Genomic DNA, 21,446 nt, shown 5'->3' with positions numbered 1-21,446 from the left:
CCCATGAAAATCTGCAGCCATTTCATCATGAACTGCTGACCCCTTGTCGGACCTTGGGGGTTTTGGCCGTGGTGGGCTGCATGACGCAGCCAATCAAGGCGCCTATCCGCTGTGGTGGACTGACGACATCGTGCTAATCCTGGAAAAAACCGACGGCAGGAAAAGCAGGGGACCGCTGCCTGAGGCAGAAACGCCAACTCTTTTTTCGGCGGAGGAGTCGGCCATGGACCCGCGCATGTGGCGCCTGGGGAAGAAAGGGACAGAGACAAGACAGGTGCCACGAGAACGACCAAATCGACATCGGTTGAGCCTTCCTGGGTACTATCCAGATATCCAGACATCTAGATACCTTACCTATCCTGACATCGAAAGACCTTAAAAGCCTCGTACTCACAAGCGACGACCACTCGCTCGCGCGGCTAATCGCCAGTCTCTCTCTACCTACTCCCTCCGATCGACGTTTCGCTTTCCGCAGCAAGCAACCCAAAACAGGCCCCCGGCCCTCCGCTCCTTGTGACCACAACCGAGCCAGCGAGCTAGATACCCCTCCCGCCCCCTCTTGCGCCAGAAGCCAATTCGCCCGCCCTTGGACGCCGAGAAAATCCACCACAGCAAGGCACGTCTTTGCTGATCGCGGGAGGGAAAAACAGGACGCTTGCTCACCTTTTCATCTCCTGACCAGCACGCCAACCTCTCAGCTTACCCGTTCTTCGCAAACAAGCTCCAAACGGTAAACGGAGGCTGTCTTTTCTGCCGGAAGTTTCCGCCGTCTCTTCTTAGGGCGTGACACATCTTTTAACTGTGGGCTTGTGTTGGTCCCCTTTTCTGGCCTCCCACCAGTGACCATCCCAACAAGCCTCCGCGGGGACCCACGACATCCACCACGAGTTGAACCCACGACGGCTGCCCTCGACCCACCAGCGCGACAGTGTTTCGCTGCCACCTCCCTGCGCTACCCTTTTTTCACACCAAACACCCCATCTCTAGTTCCCACACAGAGTTGTGCTGCAACTTTCTCTCTCTGCCACGCCCTCCCGGCCCTCTCTCCGCTTACTTCAAGCACTACAACGACACTTCAGCCCTGTGCCACGCAGATTGGCGAATGGTGGCAATAGCAAGGTAGCTTAAGTGACGGTGAAGGAGGAGCTGGCTTTTCTTATTAGTCTTCTTTCCCTCCATTACATACATACACGGCTCTACCAAGACGGACCCCATCCAACACTAGCCCGACATTCCCACACACCGCTCCCCTACGGCTCAACCACAGCCCATCGACGAAAATCTCGCACCCACTCGTCGACGGATACTGCAGTTCGATTATACACCTCTATCATGGGTGACCTTAGCCCGCAGAAATCTCAGAGCCCAGACTGGTCGGATTCAGGCTCCGGCACATCGCGCGACCATATCGATGTCCTTCATGGACCCGTTCCAACACGACCTCGCCTCCCCAGTCGAAAGAGCAGCGGTACCATGATTGTCTCTCGGGATGCTTCTGTCGGGCCGATGGAAACAGACTTTGCGCCAGATGATGTGAGGAGCATGAGCCCGAGAAGAACGAGCGAGGACATTGAGCATCTGGGAAAGGAAGCCAGACAAGAGCTACAAAGGTCAGTCCTGGCAGCGCATCGCGACAAGAACCAAAGACCACGCCAGGCATGGGCTAACAGCTGTATAGGCACGCAAAAGCGCTGCAGGATTCGCTCATTGTGTTGTTCAACCGAATAGAGGCCGTCAAGGAGGAACATGACAAGCTCGACAACCACAACAAGTTTCTGCAAAAATACATCGGCGATCTTATGACGACGAGCAAAATCACCGCCTCTAGCAGCCGCGCAAAGAAATAATTCAAGTTTTATGCTGGAATGCTTCGGGACGATGGATCGAGGGTTCGAACATTTCGTGGACGCCCGATGAAGTCGCTACCTGCCACCGGACAACAGACGGGCATGGTGCACCGCTTCGCCGACAAAACTATCCATTACCTCAAACCAATACCTCACCTCGACGAAAGCACCAACAGAACCGGGCACAGGGAGATACGAGACTCCCCGCTCAAAAACACATCATAATTTGGGAATGGTCTTACAGGACACCGGCGTTTGCTGCGCACCTTTGTTTAGCGCTTCTTGCTTTTTATTTTTAAACGATACCACGACGCGCATCTCGGTTTGGCGGCTCATGGGATAAGAAAAGAAAAGAGAGAAGACATGACATCCCTTAGTTTTTTTCTCCCAACCGGCACGCTCGGGGGTGCCTTTGAGAGGGCATAGAGAGAATGAAGCTTTTTCTGGCACAGTCGAGCGAAAAACAACCACACAATCGCTCTGTATACTGGCACTGGGATCAAAGGGGTGGTATGTGATTTTTATTTGGGGGACGGGCATTGGGACAAACTACATGAACGTGGCGTTTATTCACTTTTATTTTGACAGGATTGCTTTTTATTTTTTATTGTCTTTTTTTTTGTTGGTGTTTTACTCTTACTTGACTTCACTGGAGAAGAAAACTTCCCATTTGGTTCTTTTTGTTGCTTTCTGTTTATTATTCTGATGGAGAAAGGAGGAGGTTCTGGAACTTGGGTTGTTTGGTGCAGAATAAGGGACTTTATGTAGATAGGATCTATGATTACTCCCTACGTTGGGCGTTACTGTCACCGCGGTGTTGTCCATGTCTACTTGCAAAGATGCGAGGGAGGTAGCCTACAACAACGAGGAGAAAGAGGCAAAAGCAAGTAGAGCAGGGCATTGCCTGTTGCTGAATTGATCAGATGAACAGTTTGTTTGTTATATGCTTGTTCCTTGCTTGGTGTTGAGCCACATGATGCGAGATCGGATTGTTAAAATGCTCCGTTGATGAGGGGACAATGGGTTCGTTATTAGTGGTGGTATCCTGGGAGATGGGGTGGTGCCATTTCGATCCGGGAAGCTGGGACATGCACCTGTTGGACCCTAGGTGCGTCACGAGCGGTTGTTTTTTTTTTTGCCGCTGCGTGGTGGGTTGGGCGAATTCGGCCTTGGGGTTACTTAGGGGAGTGACGTCATCAGGGGTGTGGCTGGGGCTGGGGCTGGGGGGGCTGAAATTTAGGTTTTGATGTAACAAAGGAGGCTGAAGATGATGGAGAGGACGTCATTGTTCAGGGCTGGAATCTGAGCTGTACGGGTTCTTTTGTCACAAGACCGCTGGGGATGGAACTGAAGGCTTGAAGCTTGACAGCTTTTCTCCCTCCCTTCCCTCAGGTCGGGTATGCATTCCGCTGTGGCTTGCGGCTGCTGGCGGGTAGCATTTGAGGCGTTTGTGGCGCTCGGGGAAGTTGCATTTGGGATCAACCGACGTGCCGACCCAGAAACAAGGAACGAGATATGGTCATTGTCAAGATTCGGCCCGCGATTCATTATTCATGAGTCAGGGAGTGGAATGTTTGGAATCACGTTGGTCAAAAATCAAGGTACTCTGAGGGGCTCATGGGGATGCTTTTACAGTGGCGAGATGGGTTTCCGGTTGTTGATGCCAAGGGGAATGACCTCATGTTTGATGGCGACTTGGGCTTGTAGGTTGAGGAGGATATGGAGAGATTCATAAAGGGTTGTGCTGAACAGGGCTGCCAACGACAAGTCATTCATAATGGGAAGCTTGTCAACAGCCCGCGTGGCGCAATTGGTTAGCGCGTCAGACTTTTAATCTGAATGTTGCGAGTTCGAGTCTCGCCGTGGGCGGCTCAGTCATTTCCAGTATGTGAATGAAGTGTTGGAATTGCTTTTGGCATTTTTTGGTATCAGTGTTTGTCCTTTTTGCAGGAGGTGGTGACTTGTGAACTGGTGGTCAAGGGGGAAATTGCTAGGGTTGCAATTATTTTGCTAAGCGAGTGGCGGTTTGGAAAGGCAATACAAAAGTCAATGTTGATATATGACCAAGATGCTTTTCGGATTTCTGACGATAAAGGTCAGTGTTTTGAGAGCCTGCATGGGGCCCACACGCCGCGACCTCTGTCCTTACCACCTGGCAAACCCGAAATTCACAACAGCAACATCGCCAGCCCAAACTTTAAGATTGCGGCGCAACTCTACAACCCAATTCTACTTCCCATTTCAACTCAGAATGAGGATGGTTCATCATCCTTCAGCATCCGTCTCCTCTCGGTCACATCAGCACCTGGTGAACCCATCGCCTGCCGGCTCTGGGCAGACCCTTTCGATAAGGCGACGACAAGAACAGGTTACTATGCTCTGTCTTATGTTTGGGGCAATGCATCGATTGCCGAAGAGATCACGGTCAATGGGCTGCCCTTCCAAGCGACCCAAAACCTCGTGCTTGCCCTGAAGTGGTTTCTAAATCCGAATTCCCCTCCCGTCCGCTATGGGTTGATGCAGATAGCATCAATCAGTGCAACATCCCCGAGCGCAACGACCAGGTTCGCTTTATGGGGTCGATTTACACCTCATGCCACGAGGCTCTTTGTCTTCTTGGCTCCGAGGCTGAAGAACACGACGCCAAGGTGTTTCGCTTCCTCAACACGCTTTGCCAGGATTTGGAACATCCCGACATGCAGGGCGAAAACCCCAGGTTGACGCCGCTCAAGGACAAGTCCTATGTCGACACGGTTGATGAGCTGGGCGATATCATTACCCTCCTCAGGACTCCGGTTTTCTATCAGCACGTGTATTGGAGCCGTGTGTGGACATTTCAGGAGACTGTTCTTTCGCCGAAAACATTGTTGATCATTGGAGACCATGTATGCTACGTTCAGGATATTGATAGGATAACCGACTGGATATGGAGCAAGCCTATTAACGCTATTATCCACTCCAACGTAGTTCCAGAGGGCGTCGGTACCAAAGTTTGGAAGACGGTCAGCAGCGTCTTTCTCGATATCGAAGCCAATACTTGGAGCACAGACATTACAATCACTCGCAGGCTGAGAAGGTTTCCCAACACGAAACCTTATGGGCTACTGAGCTCACTGGTTTTGCGCACTGCCGTTCGAGATTGCATTGACCCAAGAGACAAGCTGTACGGTCTGGCTAATGTCGCTGACATTGGCATCAAGATAGACTATGATGCACCCGTGGCTGAAGTCTACACAAGTTTCGCCGCCAACATGGTCCGTATGACAAGCGACCTTGCCCAACTTTTTATCACCATGGCAGACGCCCAGTCGGACTCACAGTTCAAGCTTCCACCATGAGTTCCCGATTGCGTTCGTCATAAGAATTTCCCGATTAGGAATTACCACCACGCAAATCGCGGCGCCCCATCCGCGGCAAGATCCATCATTGTTGACGGGAAAACTCTGCGGGTTCATGGCATTGTGATGGACGAGGTGGCAGAAGTGCAAGCCTACCGCCCCATGCCTCCCAAGACTAACAAACTGACCCCAAGCTGGCAACGGTACCGGATCAGATCTGTCGCGGAGTTCCCTTTTTGACGAAAAGGCCGAAACAACCCTGTGCACCACGCTGTGCGAGCCGCCTCGCAAGGACCCAAGAAATGGCCTCTGGACAGTGCAAGCGGTGCTCCGCCGCTTGTTCGAGGAGACAACCGCCCGGCGCGGCGTCTTTGCGTCTGAGCCAAAGTCTGTCGTTCAACCGGAAAGTATCCCGTTTCTGGTGGATGCGGAGATATGAACCTGGAGAGAGCAAAAGAGATGTTCAGATCTATTGTGGATGAGGAAAGGAGTGAAACCCTGGATCCGTCAGACATGATATTTACCGCTAGAATGGTTTATGAAGCACAGAGTTGGGACCGTCAGTGGGAAATGGAGGATAGCCCGTTTGTGAGGACTGCGAATACGGTGCCGTTTCGCACAAAGAATGGGTATATTGGGGTTGATATGGGGGGTGTGCAAAGCGGTGATATTGTTGCTGTCTTGGGGTCTTGTTCTTTGCCTCTCCATCTGGAAAGGGTTGGAGAGGGGTGGTATAGGCTGGTTTCACTCTGCCATGTTATTGGTACGAGGGAAGGTGAGGTTTAGGATGGGGGAGGGATGTGGTTGAATTTGGATTGGTATAACTTTCTGATAGCGTTATCTTTGTAGCTCTTTTACAAACTTTAAACGGCGCGAATAGGCATACGCGTCTTGCCAACCACAGGAAAATTTGTTCGGTCGTTTGGAAAAGGCGTGATAGGCTGTTGAGGCTCAAAACAAAATGCAACAACGTGCCCTGTCCGCAAATGGGCCACGGTGAGACACGAAAAGCTTGATTCAAACCTTGACTGCCTGCTGAGGGATACGCACCGCGGTAACTCCCTCAATGGTGGCAGACAGATCCACTCACATGTATGTAATCACGCAGATCTCGCAAATAAAGCCATGAGATAAGGACTGCAAAAGAGGTAGCCTCGAACCTTTCCAAGCCACCGTCAAGTCACACATTTGAAAAGTCCTACTGACCTTGAATTCTCGTCTCTCAATCTTCTCTCCTGCGCTCCTTATCACCCTGCCCGTAATCTTCGACTTTCGCTGTCCAGGGCCTCTCCCAGGCGCACGTACAACGCGTGTATACACCATTTTTACCTTGTGTTCTTCGTGCGTGCTTGCTCCCAAGGGCGTTCACAAACGCCAAGAATGAACAACAACACCAGTTCGGGCGCGGCTGCAGGCGCTCAAGTAGAGGCGCATATTGAACGAATGTTGGAAACTGGATTCATGCCCAGCGCTCTGAATATTAGTATGTCACAACTAATCGATCCTTCAACTCTCTTGTTGACCAGCCTCGAACCTTTCCGTTGTCGCCGTTACTACGCTTGTAACAGTGCTGGTACTGCCTAGTACCTACTTACATATATCTACGAGCCTCGGGGGGGAAATATAACTACCTTATGCTACCTAGCCTTAGGCACTAACCGCCTTTCACATCACCAGGAATTATCGACCCAAACGCCCAAGAATTCCAAACATCGAATCGAGCTCCTGCTGAACTTTGGTTTGTATCGATTTACCCTTCCTTGAACGGGATCGATCAGGTAGGGAGGGGGGTTGACGGCCTACATTATCCTTTATGAAGTCAGATGATTTCTGACAATCATATAGGGGCTCAGTGTTGCTACCAGAGGCGAGGTGCCACAGTGTATTGTGACCCGTCTCCACGATTTAGCGATCCATGTGGGCTCGTGGCAGGCTATGAAAATGAGGACCGGCGAAGCGTTCATATCTGTAGGTAACCGTTGTTTCCATCTTGAAAAGTATATGGCCTAATATTTTCTACCAGCCGATAGAACAACCTCGCTTGGCTTCTCACAATCTTAGTTATCCCCATCATCCTCAACTTGTGGGTAGCCAAGGCCAGACTTCGGCAAATAGCCAGCGGCAGGAACGCCAAAGCAACAGTGGCCGAGCCCCTCCTAGCCCCAGCGGAGACGCCCACCGCAGCACTATGGAGGCCGCGGCGCTCGAGATTGTTCGTCTCTCCGAAGAGTTGCAGTATCTTCGTCAAGCGCTCGAGTCAGAACGCTCAGCGCGGGAAGAAGCTGAGCCGCATTTGCTCGGTATGGGAGGACCGTATGATTGAGCTCAAGCAGCCACATCTGGGATGAGACCGAGGGACGTCTATAATAATACCTACGCAGCATGAGAGCCTTGGATGCATGGCGTTGCAAAATAGTATGACGTGATGTTGTGCTTTGTCGACATGCACCTACATGGAAGGGGTCAGGTACAGACCCAGGATCGGAGCAGACAGTATTGAGGACCCAAACATTATACAGCGGTTATTTATGTAGTTGTAATATACTCGGATGCCTCAATCTATCCATCTATCCAAGTCCCGGTGCCGTCAACGCAGACCTCTAGAAGAACCTCCATATCGAATCAGGCCCCTTCGCCTTCTTGAATCCTCCATACCACCTGCAGAGAGGATACAGTATCGCCAGCAGCATCCCCCAACTGAAAAAGAAGCCCCACAACTGATCAACTCCCCGAACAGGTTGCTTGGTGAAAGGATCGCTGACCTCCCTGCCAATGAGCGCAATGACAGGGAGCGATAGAGCCCCGAGCATCAAGATGTGGACAATGTAGAAAAACAGCGCCGATGTTCCATAGACCAGCAGGACATGGAAAACCTTGCTCGCAAACAATGGAGGAAGAGCGCCAAAAAGCGCCAACAAAAGGTGGTTACCTGCCATGGTAAAAGCCCAAAAGGCTACATCAGGGGGATACTTGGTCAGGTAAAAGAAGGACTTGACCGAGGCAAGATACTGGTCCCCTCCTTGTTGGTGCTCCGCCATGCTCAAGCACCCCTCAGACAGGTTTCCGACGTGAAAGATCCTGGCGAAGACAAACACCAGAGTAAAGCCTAGACTGGCAAGAGCATTGCCCAACGTAATAGCCTTTGAACTCCACGCCCGCGCCAGGATGATCCTCCCATAGAGTAATCCCAGAACCGCGAACGACATCCATGCTAGAGGCGGAAACCCAGACTTGACTCTTTCGTCCATGATAGGGTAGAACCAAATCTTGATCCAATCGCTCCCCGGCAGCCTCGGTGTAGGATCGACACCGCACCTCCCTCCGGTAGGGCTGAGCCAGATATTCCACCAGATCGTCACCGCTGCCCCAATAGCCAGGAACACATTATGAATATGCCACGAAATATCTGCCGCCCTGATAATCTCCACATCAGGCGCCATCTCCTCCTCACCATGCAACCTCGGCTGAGGCCCAGGAAGCAACGGCTCAGTCACATCATCCTTCTTCCTCAACGGCAGGACCTTCAGCAACGCAAACGCGAGTAATCTTTCCGTCTTGGCCACAGCCATCCACGTTAACCCAGCGAGAAGGTAATCCACCGCCAGACTAAACAACACCATGTTGAGAAACCACACCTTCCCGCCCGAGACCGCCAGCCCCATTATAGTTGATATCGCCGTCAGCACCAACGCCCTGACAAAGAAGTGCCACGCCAACTGCCCCGTCGTCCATCTCTTATCTGGCGGACGAGAAGTTCGCGATCTCCCGAAATAAACCACCCCCATCCCCAGCAAGAATGTGAACCCCGGTGCGCAGAGATGTGTGAGCGTTCTGATGACGTATGCGGCAGGACGGTTCCATTCGTGGACAGGGGCTGAATCGTTCTCGCCGTCGATCGCGGTAGCGTGGGGCCAGGAGCGCAGCATGAGGGAGGTGTGATCGAGGGCCATGAAGGCCATTAGCAGACCTCTTAGGAGATCAGGGGCCAACGCGCGGGCTGGTGCTGGTGGAGGCGTGGATGTTGGAGACGCGCGTGGGACGGAGCCATAATTTGGGGCGCTTTCTTCATCGTTTAGATGGGGGGAAAGCATCGGACTGGAATCGGGCTCGAAGGAGGTTTCTTGGACGGCTGGGTCAGGTTGTGGTGGGAGGGTGATGGGGGATGTTGGTTGCTTCATTGTTTGCGCCTGGTTGTTGGTTGGCGCGCGTGTCTGCTGGGCAGGGGTTTTGCTTGCGCGCGTGTGCGGAAGCAAAGATCTGGGGGACAGAGTGTTGAAGACGTGGCTTTGGAGGTCGAGATGTATAATGGAGGATTACTATTCTCGGAAACGTCGGTGTCTGAGACAGGCGGTTGATCTGTTGGACAGCGGCGCATCAGAACATGCAGAGTCCCATCATCAGCAAAGCAGCGACCGGTGCAGCCAATCGGCATTATCGGGGCTGTACCCCAGATTTTAGGGCTGAGGTGGCTTGGCTTGGCATCAACGTCGTGGAACAAGATCCCTAACCCTCACAGGTTCCTCTTGGATCGTGGGAAACAGTTGATGTTTGCAATGTATGAGATTTCATGCGATGCAGAGCTCAAAAAACATGCCTGAGTAAGTGGTCATCATATAATTCTTTGCAAATTGCCCTTTGTTTCCACAATCCTATGAAAGGATCATGTTGTCAACGTCCCTTTTTGTTTACTTCTCAGTGACAGCTTCATGTCAAGTAACGTAGGAAATGGCTACATAAAGAATGACCATCTCAAAGAGCAGGCTTGAAGAGCCCACGTTCTGTCGCAAGTATTATAAATCCATGATACAACGTGGCGCTTTCCACTGCCTCAGAGCCCACAACTCATTCCTGGACCCAAATTATCATCACAGCAGTAGGTCAAATTTCAACTCTTCACGAACACGAATTCTGAGATCTCGGTTCAATGGCCCTGTCTTGTTAACATCATGATCGGCAAAGCCGCTCGATTGGATGTGAAGCCACCCTCCCGCCGAGTTCAATCGCGAGAATAGAGGATCTCATGGTCAAGATTTTGGAAGAGAAGGTGCCGGAAAGATTTGAGCAACTTCTCCGTTCAGACACCAACGCTAATTGCCCGACCTTTGATCTGGAAGTGACATCGTCAACCACTGTCGACTAATCTCTTCCCAATCAACGCGATGAGTTGGACAGCATTTTTGACTTCAATTTTGGCTCAATTGATGAGAACCAGAATGATATACCAATGCACTACCCAGATCCCGTGGGCAGCACCTCAATTCTCAAACCCGAGGTGGACAATGGGATCGATCCAACACACCAAGACGAGCCAGTGCTCTCAAGCAGCTACAACTTGTGGGATGGTGGTGAAGAGACACAGGCACGGAGAACAAAAAAACGCGGAATTTCCAAGGCGATTGGAGGCGAGGTTAATAAAAATCCATCTTTGAACTCTATCTTGCACCAGATACTATCTCAAGTTTTGGAGATCAATTCCAAGATTCAGGATGGTATAACATGCGTAGCTTGTGTTGCGATGCACTCTGAATTTAAAAAGTGGAACCAGCGAAACAGTAATTTACCCTACGTGGCACTAGGCTTTCGCATTCCATATTATTAGGCACCAAAATTTGATCAATAGAGTTGCTTATTTTGTTTGTTTATGTGTCTATCACTGCTGTTCTGTATGCCAGGCTCTAAAATTTTAGCACACTTGCTTGCTTTGTTAAATCGGTTACCGAGCAACTCGAATGAATCACCTGGGTAGCCTGCTTTCGTTGGGCACATAAACTCATGCCATGTCGTTCTCAGTCAGCTTCCATTACACATTCATCCACCTTCACACTACTTACGCCTTGATCTCATATCCCTTCGGAGTTTGCCATTGTCTGTCGAATCACCAAGGTTTTCTGCATCATTATTGATTCACTATCAATCCAAGGGCTTCATACTCTAGTCAACAACATGACGGACGAAGACTTCCAGATGGGCGGCTCTGAGATCAACTACTCACCAAATCGAGACTCAAGACATCCACTCTGAGCAAGAATCGGATGCCGAGCAGCAAAACGTCACGACTGGAACCAAATTCTGGGAGCTTATGGCTAAAACTGGTCTCTGGATGAATCAATTGAACAGACAGGACCTCAACTGGTTCGTCACCATCACCGAGGACCAATGGTATGACCGAAGTTGCTACCTCCAAGACGCCGCAACCGAGGACGATGGACGTATCGATAGCACACTTCAAAGTGTGCGCACTTCCTTGGAACGACGAATTACTGCCCTTCCGCCACCCGACGAACCGAATGCTGGCAACACTTGGAACCCAACGGGGACATTTCACCAAGGATTACGAATTGCGGCAGCCCCCATGCCACAACACCACAACACACAGCAAACGAGTTCCTTCGGAAATTGGTGCCAGGTTGCGGGACAATCTGAACCCACCCTCACCAGCTTTCCACGAGCACAATCGGCAAACATGTCAGCGATGGCTAATGACCACGAGGGATCGGTTGCCTCAGTTGCGTACAATCACAGCGAGTCTGGTAGTGTGATCGTCTCACCGTCCAAGAAGCGCAAAACTCGCCATGCTAGTGGCCAAAGTGCCCACCCCAGGGACAACAATCAAGTGGACGATATACGCGGATCAGTTCATGGCGACCGGCAGAATCTCCGTGAACACACCGCAGCTTGTGACTGTGGGCGAACCACTCCGACACCATTCCGACACCAGTACTTCGGACCAACTCCAGGCTTTCCCGCCCCCAACGGCCTTCACCAACAGCCCATCAGCCTTCACCAACAGCCCATCAGCCTGAGCGTCAAGACCGAGCATCATAGTGGTCTTGATACGACAAACACACCTCATATTTCTTACCTTCGTGTCATGGCTGGGTTAGGACACTGAAGAATCGGTGTGTATTGTGGGTGAAAGGAGGTTATCTTGTTTCTGTCGTCATTTGTTGGATTATTTAAGGCATATCAGCTCGTGGGCATTATTTGTATAAGATACCTCCTTGCCTTATGTAGCGACATATATGAACGTATATATGAACCGAGACATCGTGAATTCACTCTTGAGCAGCATTTCTCAATGAATATGCTCAGTTACCTTCAAGACCTTATATCTGATGTCAACTGATCCACGCTGACCGGCCTCCTCCCATACAAGGCATGATCATAAACCGACATCTTCACCTCGTCAAAATAGCAGCCTTTTGAAGTAAGGTAAGCACTACCGAGGATTTGTCCCCAGATCCAAGACTCTGCGATGTGCATTCCAACCTCCCACAGATACCTCCGATGCTGTTGTTTCAATAAAAGCCCGATGGTATCACGTCAAAAGTAAGACATTGGAAAAGATCCGCCGCTATTTGCCGATCGAAAAGCTCCCGCCCTGTCCCCGACGCCGTGCGATGTCGCAACCGACAGCCCCACCCTGCCGCCGTCCCTGCATATTTTCATCCAAGCACTTTCCAACTGGGAGTTTTACACATCGGGCACAGGAAATCTGTCAGATTGATGACTCGCCAATCCAAAACACCAACTCTGCACAGTCATCTCGACACTTTCGACATAGCACCATGGCATCCTCGACCGGCGCACTCGACGCGCCCGGAACAACAGGGGCCCCCACACCGCCCCCCAACCGTCACCACAGCAAGACGGACAAAAAGACCACCACCGGTGAAGCCAGCAACGTCTCCCTAAACCTCGGCGATGCCACCCTCAACACCACCCACAACCCACCTGACCCCAGCAGCCCCCAAAACGACAATGAAAGCTACAAGCGCATCCGCCGCAAAGTCGACCTCCGCCTCTGCACCATCGCCGGCCTCCTCTGCTCCCTCAACCTCCTCGACTCGGGCGTCCTCTCCTCGGCAGCCGTAACCTCGATGCTCACCGACCTCGGCCTCGACGTCGGCAACCGCTTCTCCATCTCCATCTTCATCTTCACCATCTCGTCCATCATCTTCCAACTCCCCTCCACCATCGCGGTGCGCCTCCTCGGCCCGAGGATATGGTTTTCCGTTATCACTTTTTTCTTTGGGTTGATCACGTTGTGCACGGGGTTTGTGAGGACGTGGCAGCAGATGATTGCGCTGAGGATTTTATTGGGGGCGGCGATGGCGGGGATCTTTCCTGGGTTGGCGTACTTGATTAGCACGTGGTATCCAAGGGGGGAGCAGCAGTTGAGGTTTGCTTTTATGCAGAGCGGGGAGGTGGTGGTGTTGGCGACGGGGAGTTTGGTGAATTATGGGTTGAATCGGTTGGATGGGCGTAGGGGGTTGGAAGGGTGGAGGTGGATGTTTGTTGTGCAGGTGGGTGGGCTTTGTTTACTCTTGGCCCCCTTTTGATTTGCGGGTTGCTTTGAGGTTTTATGGCCTTGGTGTTTGGCTTCAATGCTTTGAATTTGCTGCTGACTGATGGTCAAAGGGGGTGTGCACCTGTGTTATTGGGATTGTGACCTATTGGTGGTATGTTTTGTTCTGTTTTGTTGTTTTCATTTTGGTCGACAAACACTGACTTTGCTACCCAGGATGGTTGATTTCCCTGAGAATTCCGACAAGAGCTTCCGCTTCCTGACACGCGAAGAAGCCGACATCGTCGCCAGCAGAATCGAAAAGGACCGCGGCGATGTCATTCCTCAGAAGTTCTCCATCGTTGAGGTTCTCAAGCACGCCAAAGACCTGAAGATCTGGGCATTTGCCTGCTTGTTCTTCATGCAGAATATCGTGTCAACTGCCCTGGCATACTTTGTACCCATCATCCTCCAGAACGGGCTTGGGTACTCGTCTGACGCGGCCATCATTCTTTCGGCACCACCGTATTACTACGCCATTGTGCCTGTGCTGCTCTCGTCTTGGTACGCAGACAGGTTTCGGGTACGAGGACCGGTCATCACATTCAACGCCACTTGTCTCATCACTGGCTTTGCTGTGCTTGGGTTTGCAGGTAATTCAGGGGCTCGCTACTTTGGCGTCTTTTTGGCCACGGGGGCCTACGTCGCCAACTGGGCTGCGCTTACTGCATATCAAGCTAACAATGTCGTTGGGTATGTCTATCGGCCGGCAAAGGATGTGGGCCTTTGTGCTAACATTGCAGCAGACAATGGAAGCGTGTATTTACTGCTGCGGCATGTACAATGTTCAATGGGGCCGGTGGTATTGCTGGTAGCTTCATTGTCCAAAATTATGAGGCGCCACACTACGCCACCGCAGTTTGGGTATCTATAGGGTAAGTTGGCAATCCTTTTTTGGTACAATTATTGCTAACGACATGTAGATCCCATTTGCTGATGATAACGCTCGTTGGTCTTCTCACTATCTATTTCTACCTCGCCAACCGCTCACTGAGGAGGACAGGAAAGGTTTTGGAGCAAACGGTACGTGTATCAAGTGTTTTGAATAGCATAGCCGGTGCTAACATATTGCCAGGTGGGATTCCGATTCACGTATTAGTTGACTCAAGGGTGGGAAGAGCAACATCTGAGATCATTTACCACACCCATCAATACACCACTGATGTTCTTGACTTACACCATGTTGGCACCATTCACCCTGATGATCTGTCCCGACACCCACTTGCTTTCTTCTGATGCCAGCCATAAAATCACATCGGCGATTTCTTGAGGCTCTCCCAAACGTCCAAAGGGACTCTGATCCTTCAAAAAATTGACAATCTGCTCCGACTTGCCCTCAAAGAACAAGTCCGTCCCTGTTGGTCCAGGTGCAACAGCATTGACGGTAATATTCCTCTTGGCCAAATCCTTTGACAGAGCCCGGGTCATTTGGTCGATGGCCCCTTTTGTCGCGACATAGATCAGATAGCCCGGACTTACCCCACTCGCCGTGTTGAGACCGGTCGAGATGAAGATGACCCTCCCGCCCTCAGGTGGGAAGTAAGGCAGAGCCTTTTGCACCAGGAAAAGCGCGCCCTTGACGTTGAGGTTGAAGTGAGCGTCGTAGGAGTCTTCTGTTGCGTGGGCGAGGTCGACCATGCCCATTATTCCAGCTAATAAAAAGCCCGTCAGCGCGAAGCTTCGTCAGGGAAAGGGGCCAATGTGTACCGTTGGGGACGACGATGTCGATTTTGCCAAACTTGTCCACGGCAGCGTGGACAAGCTTGTCAATATGGTCTAATTTGGAGGCGTCTGCTTGGATGGCGAGGAGGCGGGAGGGACCGCCGGATTGGGTGACGATTTCGGAGGCGGTAGTGCTGCTTGTTGGGGAGAGGTAGGAGAAGACGATGGAGGCGCCGAGGGAGGCTGCGCGGTGGACGGTGGCGCGGCCAATGCCTTTCGTTCCGCCTGTTATGAGGAGGACTTTGCCTGTGAGGGACATGGTTGGGGGGGGGGGGTTGGGTAGGTAGCTAGAAGGGGTTAAATCGTTGGGTTGTGAGTGTGCTGTGGACAGTGGATTATTTATGCCGTGGCAGTGTTTTATTGGAACTTTTGTTGATGGAGAATAGTGTGTGGTAACTCCGGGATGTGAACGCGTAAATGGGATGATCTAGGAGGGGGTGAGATGTAAGATGCTGACATGGCGGCGGGATGAGAATGGGGAGAGGGGCCTCCTGGCTTGCTGCTTTCCGAGTCAACAGGTTACAGACGGGTCAATGTAGTGCTTGAGTTCGGCTTTCGGATTTAGGGATGCAACCTCCGGAATGGATTCAGCCCTAACCCTCGGGTTTTGCTGCTCCCATTTGTCATTCACTGTTCTGCTTTGGCCGGTCTTTGCCTGCTGTTTGGATTTGGGAAACGGAAAGCGCAAGTACCTTAGGGAGGGAAGGACGGCACAAGCGACAGATAACAGAATTTGAATGGAATCCACGATTCTCCAACGTTCTCGTCAATTTCCCTCAGCTCAGGTCAAATCAGGTCAACCCAGCATCGGATGTTTACTTTGAACTAAAAATCCACCGCGACTCTCCCTCAGCCATAAGTTATATTAATCATTCAATCATGCCCCCCTATGGCAACGACCCGTTGATACTCAAAAGTGCTCTCGAGGCTTTGCCTCCAGCTATCAACCGGTCATTCGACCAGGACTAGGAACCGAGATGGAGAAAACGATTGCAGCAATGGGTAGACCAGGAGGTAGTCACGGCAAGCTTGCCTGATTCCTTGGACGCCAGACCGGCAAGTTACAATGATATCCGTCGTGCTATATTATACCGCCTTTTGTGCATAGAAAGAGCGCTAGAGAGTATGTCCAATCGTGACCCCCTTGGAATAAGCTCTGATTCATCACTGTCTACGTCAGGATATTCGACCCGCACAGATGACAAAGTTTGGCAGTGGCGAAAGGAACTTGAGGGGGCAACTCCAGTCCTTGCACAAGGAAACCGACAAGCTTCGCCGTTTCGACTACTACATATTCCCACCAACTATATGGAATCGAATAAGCCTCGACGCCACCGCGGTATATCTATACAGACAAATATACGCCTTGATCGCGTCAAACAATCCCGTATGCAGAAACGTGATCAAGATTCGGTTGGCTACATGCCTCTCCCTCCGCATGTCGAGAGTATTTTTGTTGTGCCAGGAAAGCGCCCAAATGGCCAATTCAACACTGGGAAGCGTGCGAGGGTGTCACAGACAAACTTGGGTATTTGTTTTGCCCGTTGGTAACCTGTCCATTCGGCACTATCTATGAAGAGAAGGAAGAGTTGAGGTCACACTTCTATCGAGACCACTACCATGTACACGGCCACAGAGCGTGGGAAAACTGTCCTTTCCAGTGCGGTCAGCTTTTATTGAATTGCGGCCAGCCTTTGTTGAATAATTGCCAGCCCTTCCTGAAGTCGGAGAGCATGGAACCCTTTGTGAACCATACTGTAAGCCACATCACCAACATATCATTCAACGTCCAAAGAGCCTTTCTTTTCCGTAGCGAAATTGCCCCACCTCACTGCAATCACCAAGCCCCTCAGCTGTGGTGGCAGCGAAATCCAGCGTCATATACTGCGGTTCTCTGAGAGTTGTGTGTGGCTTGACGGGCGGTAGACTTTGAAGGGAGGCCAGCAGGTGTACTCGGATGGATTAGGTACATAGCGAAGTTTAATTTTAGCGACAGTTGTACTTTCACCAGTTAATACACGTCCTTTTGTTCTTTCTGGATGCATGGCTGTGCCTTCAAGTAATCTTTTAAGGCCTCTTAGCTTCTCTAAAGGCTTTTGAATTATCATTCAAGGTCTTTCAACAATCTTTTAAGGTATATTAAATATTTTTCAACCCTTAAAAACTGCCCTTCGGAGTAGAGTAGAAATCTATATAAGGGGGAGGTGGGGGGAGGTTGTGCCTTCGTCAGATAAGCAGGGGGCTCAGTAAAGGTTGTCTCATCTTTAACGGCCTATAATGGATTATTTATTCAGCTCTACCGCCACCCATTCAACGCTAATATGTCTGATGCCATGTAAACCCTGTATCTGGATCATATGCGCACTTAATCTTGCTCCTGTCTTCTAGGTTTCGCTCAGCTATCACATACGCCCCCTCATCATTGTTAGTGTATATGAGCCATGCTATCCGTGTGCCTCTCTTGCCACTACAACCCTTTCAATTCGATCATGTCTAATAACATATCCTCCTGTAATGTGTGACAAACGACCAAGTTATTCCACCCCATTCACTCTGATATTAGCAATCCAACCCCCACCCATCCTTGGTTCCAGCAAAGTTGTGTTCCGTCCCACCCCATCCATCATTAATTACCCCCCCTCTCCCAAGCCCAATCAATCCCAAGCCACCATTTCATTATTCCTCTTTCCCCACAACAGCAAGCAAATCCACCCTCACGGCATATATTCCACACACATCCTCCCCACATCCTCAAACTCGGTCCCCCTCGTGGTCCCCCCACCGCTGATGGCGATACAAACCCAGCACTCGAATTTGTAGCTCATAAAGTCAGACCCTGGCGCGCACAGTCTTCTCCCCCAGCCCTGTACCGCGTTGGCGAGGTGGAGCGCTTTCCGGCAGGTTTGTGTGCAGATTTCGGGAAAGTTGCCGTCTTCATTCAGGGTGAGGGTCGTGGATGTGGCTGTGGTTGTGAAGAGGAGGGTTGAGAGGAGGGTTTGTGGCTTCATTTTTATGGTTGTTCGCCGAGAGTGTTTATGGTGTGATGAATAGGAGACCGGCTCGGGGCGATGAGTTGATGAATGATGGAACGGAGGAGCAGGCTCTCGGACGAAAGGCAAGGGATTTGCTGAGCTGGGAATAGATCAAGTTTGTTTCCCCGCGGTGTGAGCGTCGTGGTGGTTGGTGTTGGATCTTTCCTTTTTTTTCTTTTCTGGCGTGTGTCTGATCCCTTGTATTAAGCTTCGTTCCGCAGGAGGCTAAGAGAAGTAGCGGAAACTCTGTCCTTCCCAAACTGGGGGACTGGAACGGTGTCTCGGGAGGCTGTGGAGCCGAGGTTGAATATCTGAGAAGGAACGACTCCTCAAGATAATGATTGAGCTGGTACCTTGCAGATGCCATGAAGACAGACCTGAAGCTGAAGAGAGTCAAACCAGATGTCATAAGCCTGGTATGGACTGAATAACTCATAAAGCCATGCCTGACTCCCGTGGCCGCTGGCAATTATGTCGTCACCCAGACCGTTGGCTCTAGCATGCATGCAGCCAAGTCCAACAGCGCCGTTGCTAGCCTAAAAGGTATCCGGATTGAATATATCTCTTAGGACCAACGTTCAATTCGATGTAAGGGTAACAAGAAGTGCAAAGACTGTTGGCAATCTCTTAGGTATATGTTGCCTCCAAACACGAGATTCCAAGCAGAAAACATGGAATTTTCCTTGATCTGCCCAAAATTATGTCGTTTGCCTTGTTGTAGTTGCAGATTGTGGTGATCCATGCCCAAATAGTCAGATCCCTGGACCCTGATTTCTTCGGTTCCATGCTCGACAGGGGCAACTGCAACATGGCTCCACAGGTCTCAACGACAAAGATGCTAATGATATCGTTATTCAACCTATCCATTACCCTTTGCATTTCCAAACCCAAAGACTCCCAAAACAAAGCCTCCTTCAATTACTTCAACATAGGAAAAATCGACCCAAAACAGAGATATCTTCACATCGCCCACCTCATCATAAAGAAATCCTACTCCCTCCTAACCCTCCCAACAGGAACAAAAGAGTCGCTCCTCAGATCCTCGTTCTCGTCCTCGTCCACCTCCTCACCCAACTTACCACCCTGAACCTCCTCCTCAATCAACAACGCAACGTCCAAATCCACCACCTCCACCCCACCAACAAAATACACACAATTATCCACCCCCGCCCTCCTCCTCACCGTAACCCCAAGACACCCCCTCACTTCCCCAGCCTCGACACTCGCCTTCACCGACGCCCGCTCACACGTCAGAATACACTCCTCCGCCACAACCTCCTCACTGACCTCCTCAACAGTAACAGCCGTCTCAGTGACCTGCCCCGCTGGCAGCTCAGGCCGACTCAGCCGGTTATTACCCTTGGCAGGACGAGGAGGAGGAGCAGCCCCGGTGCTTGTTGCCGAAGGAGGCAGCTGACGAGACAGCAGTGGGAACAGCAAGAACAGCACCACACCTAACCTCATACGTCTTCTCCAACACCCGCTCCTTTTTTCTCCCGAGCATCAGCCCTGAGACGGTCCCTGAGCTCCTCAGCCCTTTCCCTCGCCTCCCCAGCCTTCTCCTCAGCCTTTGCCTTCAGTTCCCGCCGACCGAGAATCCCATCAAGCAAACCAGAGACAAGACCACCACCACCAGACGAAGAAGCCGAACCGCCAAGAATGCCGAGATAAACGTCAAGATCGATGTTGATGCGCGACAAGTCGATGTTGATGTCGAGGAGCTTGGACACGCCAGGCCGGGGGCAAAGACGAGGAGATGAGTTCGGTGGCATTGTTGGCCAGATCGGGCTGGTCGCCCTCGGCCTGAGTGGCAGGAGAGATGGGGCCGGGGAGGTTGCTGCTGCCTTTGGGGGTGTTGAGCTCGGGTTTGTCTTTGTCTTGTCCCTTGGCGCGGTAGGAGCGTCGGCCGAGGATGGTGTTGAGGACCCCGTGGAGGGATAGGAGATCTTGAGCGGGGAGTCGTGTTGGGGAGACGGGCGGTGTTACGGGGACGGTTGCAGGAGAAGAGGAGGAGGACGAGGTATGGAGTGTTCTTCCTGGAGGGAAGCGAGGGGCGCCAGGGAAATTGGGGCCGGTGATGGCTGTGGGTGCAACGGTTGACGAAGCGGCACTTCTGCCGATTGTCAGAAAGGGGAATCTCCGAGTTACGGTGGATGTCGAGGTGGACGTGGAGGTCCTGGTCGAGGTTCTTGTCGGGGTCGAAGTTGATCTGATGGTTGTGGTTGGCCTCACGGTCGAAGTAGACGCTGACCTGACAGTTGGAATAGACGTTGACGTGGTGGATGGCCTTGGTGTCAAGGTAGATCGTGATGTCGAGGTGGAAGTGGACCTCGAGATTGATGTTGAAGTAGATCTAATTGCGGCGGACCTAGCGGCAGAAATAGATGTAGACCTGGCAGTAGATGTCGAAGTAGCCCTAACCGTCAAAGTCGAAGTCGTCGGCCTGGTCGAAGTCCTAGTCGAGGTAGAAGTAGAAGTCGACTTCGAAGTCCTCGTGCTCGTCCGGGTAGATGTCACAGTCGATCGAATCGTCGACGTAGAGGCCTGCTGCAGGTCAAGCGCCCACAACAGCCCACCCGGACCAGCTGGTCGTGCCAATCGGTATACCAAAGAAGAAACGCCTGTCGCACTGCTTGTCGTCTCGGTAGTCTCGGTGGTGGAGCTACCCTCTGCACGAAAAGCATCCTCCTCGAGCGGTTCAGTAGCAGAGATGATGATTCTGTCAGGCAGAATATCAGCCCTGAACGAGCTGCCCCCCAGATCTATATCAAGGGTCCCGCATCCTAGTACCGCCTCTGCCAGAGCGAGACTGCAGTAGCCACTTGCATTGGCAACCCCGGCGAGGGAGAAGGCTGGGAAGGTGTTGGTTAAGTCAGCCATGGCAACGGTGAGTGATCAGGAAGTAGGTGTAAGCTGGAGACGAGTAAAGAAACGGTGGGGATCTGGTTAGACAGTTCTCGACAGGAGAAGATCCCCAAGAAGATATATACATGAAAGAACCTCTACAAATGCACATCCACGAAGGAGTTCTGACTGGAATCGCCAGTCGATTGTCGCCTGTCAACGTTTCACAGTAAGGATTTCAGGGTTGTTGAGAGGCAGTAGTGACAATTTCGTTTCACTTTCGTGGAATGGACCAAGGTATTTAGAGCATGAAATT

General features: G+C 51.4%; 8 protein-coding genes and 1 non-coding gene across 9 annotated transcripts; 4 read left to right on the top strand and 5 right to left on the bottom strand.

Moving 5' to 3' along the window:
• Positions 1-1,332: 1,332 nt before the first annotated feature.
• QC764_105530 (uncharacterized protein) lies at positions 1,333-1,847 on the top strand (the record flags this gene model as incomplete). The annotated part of the gene is made up of 2 exons (XM_062941793.1): positions 1,333-1,610; positions 1,679-1,847. 2 exons carry the CDS (start codon positions 1,333-1,335, stop codon positions 1,845-1,847), a joined length of 447 nt encoding a protein of 148 aa, XP_062804685.1.
• A 1,795-nt stretch (positions 1,848-3,642) lies between these two features.
• On the bottom strand, positions 3,643-3,716 carry QC764_0006690. Its single transcript has one exon. It is a non-coding gene; the product is annotated as a tRNA-Lys (tRNA).
• A 382-nt stretch (positions 3,717-4,098) lies between these two features.
• On the top strand, positions 4,099-4,320 carry QC764_105520 (uncharacterized protein; the record flags this gene model as incomplete). The annotated part of the gene is made up of 1 exon (XM_062941792.1): positions 4,099-4,320. One exon carries the CDS (start codon positions 4,099-4,101, stop codon positions 4,318-4,320), a length of 222 nt encoding a protein of 73 aa, XP_062804684.1.
• A 3,465-nt stretch (positions 4,321-7,785) lies between these two features.
• On the bottom strand, positions 7,786-9,363 carry QC764_105510 (uncharacterized protein; the record flags this gene model as incomplete). The annotated part of the gene is made up of 1 exon (XM_062941791.1): positions 7,786-9,363. The coding sequence occupies one exon, from the start codon at positions 9,361-9,363 to the stop codon at positions 7,786-7,788; it is 1,578 nt and encodes a 525-aa protein (XP_062804683.1).
• Positions 9,364-12,390: 3,027 nt separating this feature from the next.
• QC764_0006660 (uncharacterized protein) lies at positions 12,391-14,631 on the top strand (the record flags this gene model as incomplete). The annotated part of the gene is made up of 6 exons (XM_062939799.1): positions 12,391-13,491; positions 13,607-13,647; positions 13,710-14,225; positions 14,279-14,407; positions 14,456-14,555; positions 14,608-14,631. Exons 1-6 carry the CDS (start codon positions 12,586-12,588, stop codon positions 14,629-14,631), a joined length of 1,716 nt encoding a protein of 571 aa, XP_062804682.1. The 5' UTR covers positions 12,391-12,585.
• QC764_0006650 (uncharacterized protein) lies at positions 14,607-15,963 on the bottom strand. Its single transcript, XM_062939798.1, has 2 exons — positions 15,240-15,963; positions 14,607-15,184 (listed from the first exon to the last, which is right to left on the bottom strand). The coding sequence occupies exons 1-2, from the start codon at positions 15,511-15,513 to the stop codon at positions 14,706-14,708; spliced, it is 753 nt and encodes a 250-aa protein (XP_062804681.1). The 5' UTR covers positions 15,514-15,963; the 3' UTR covers positions 14,607-14,705.
• Positions 15,964-16,320: 357 nt separating this feature from the next.
• On the top strand, positions 16,321-17,152 carry QC764_105488 (uncharacterized protein; the record flags this gene model as incomplete). Its single annotated transcript, XM_062941790.1, has 3 exons — positions 16,321-16,332; positions 16,435-16,641; positions 16,703-17,152. 3 exons carry the CDS (start codon positions 16,321-16,323, stop codon positions 17,150-17,152), a joined length of 669 nt encoding a protein of 222 aa, XP_062804680.1.
• Positions 17,153-17,968: 816 nt separating this feature from the next.
• Positions 17,969-18,262, bottom strand: QC764_105485 (uncharacterized protein; the record flags this gene model as incomplete). The annotated part of the gene is made up of 1 exon (XM_062941789.1): positions 17,969-18,262. The coding sequence occupies one exon, from the start codon at positions 18,260-18,262 to the stop codon at positions 17,969-17,971; it is 294 nt and encodes a 97-aa protein (XP_062804679.1).
• Positions 18,263-19,276: 1,014 nt separating this feature from the next.
• Positions 19,277-21,302, bottom strand: QC764_105480 (uncharacterized protein; the record flags this gene model as incomplete). The annotated part of the gene is given in 5 exon segments (XM_062941788.1): positions 19,277-19,699; positions 19,753-20,007; positions 20,015-20,495; positions 20,679-21,138; positions 21,287-21,302. Coding segments are annotated over 5 exon segments (1,635 nt in total).
• Between the last annotated feature and the right edge of the window lie 144 nt (positions 21,303-21,446).

Source organism: Podospora pseudoanserina, chromosome 1 (assembly GCF_035222485.1).
Source record: "Podospora pseudoanserina strain CBS 124.78 chromosome 1, whole genome shotgun sequence".
NCBI classification, from domain to species: domain Eukaryota; kingdom Fungi; phylum Ascomycota; class Sordariomycetes; order Sordariales; family Podosporaceae; genus Podospora; species Podospora pseudoanserina.
This window is presented reverse-complemented; position numbering and strand designations above follow the sequence as displayed.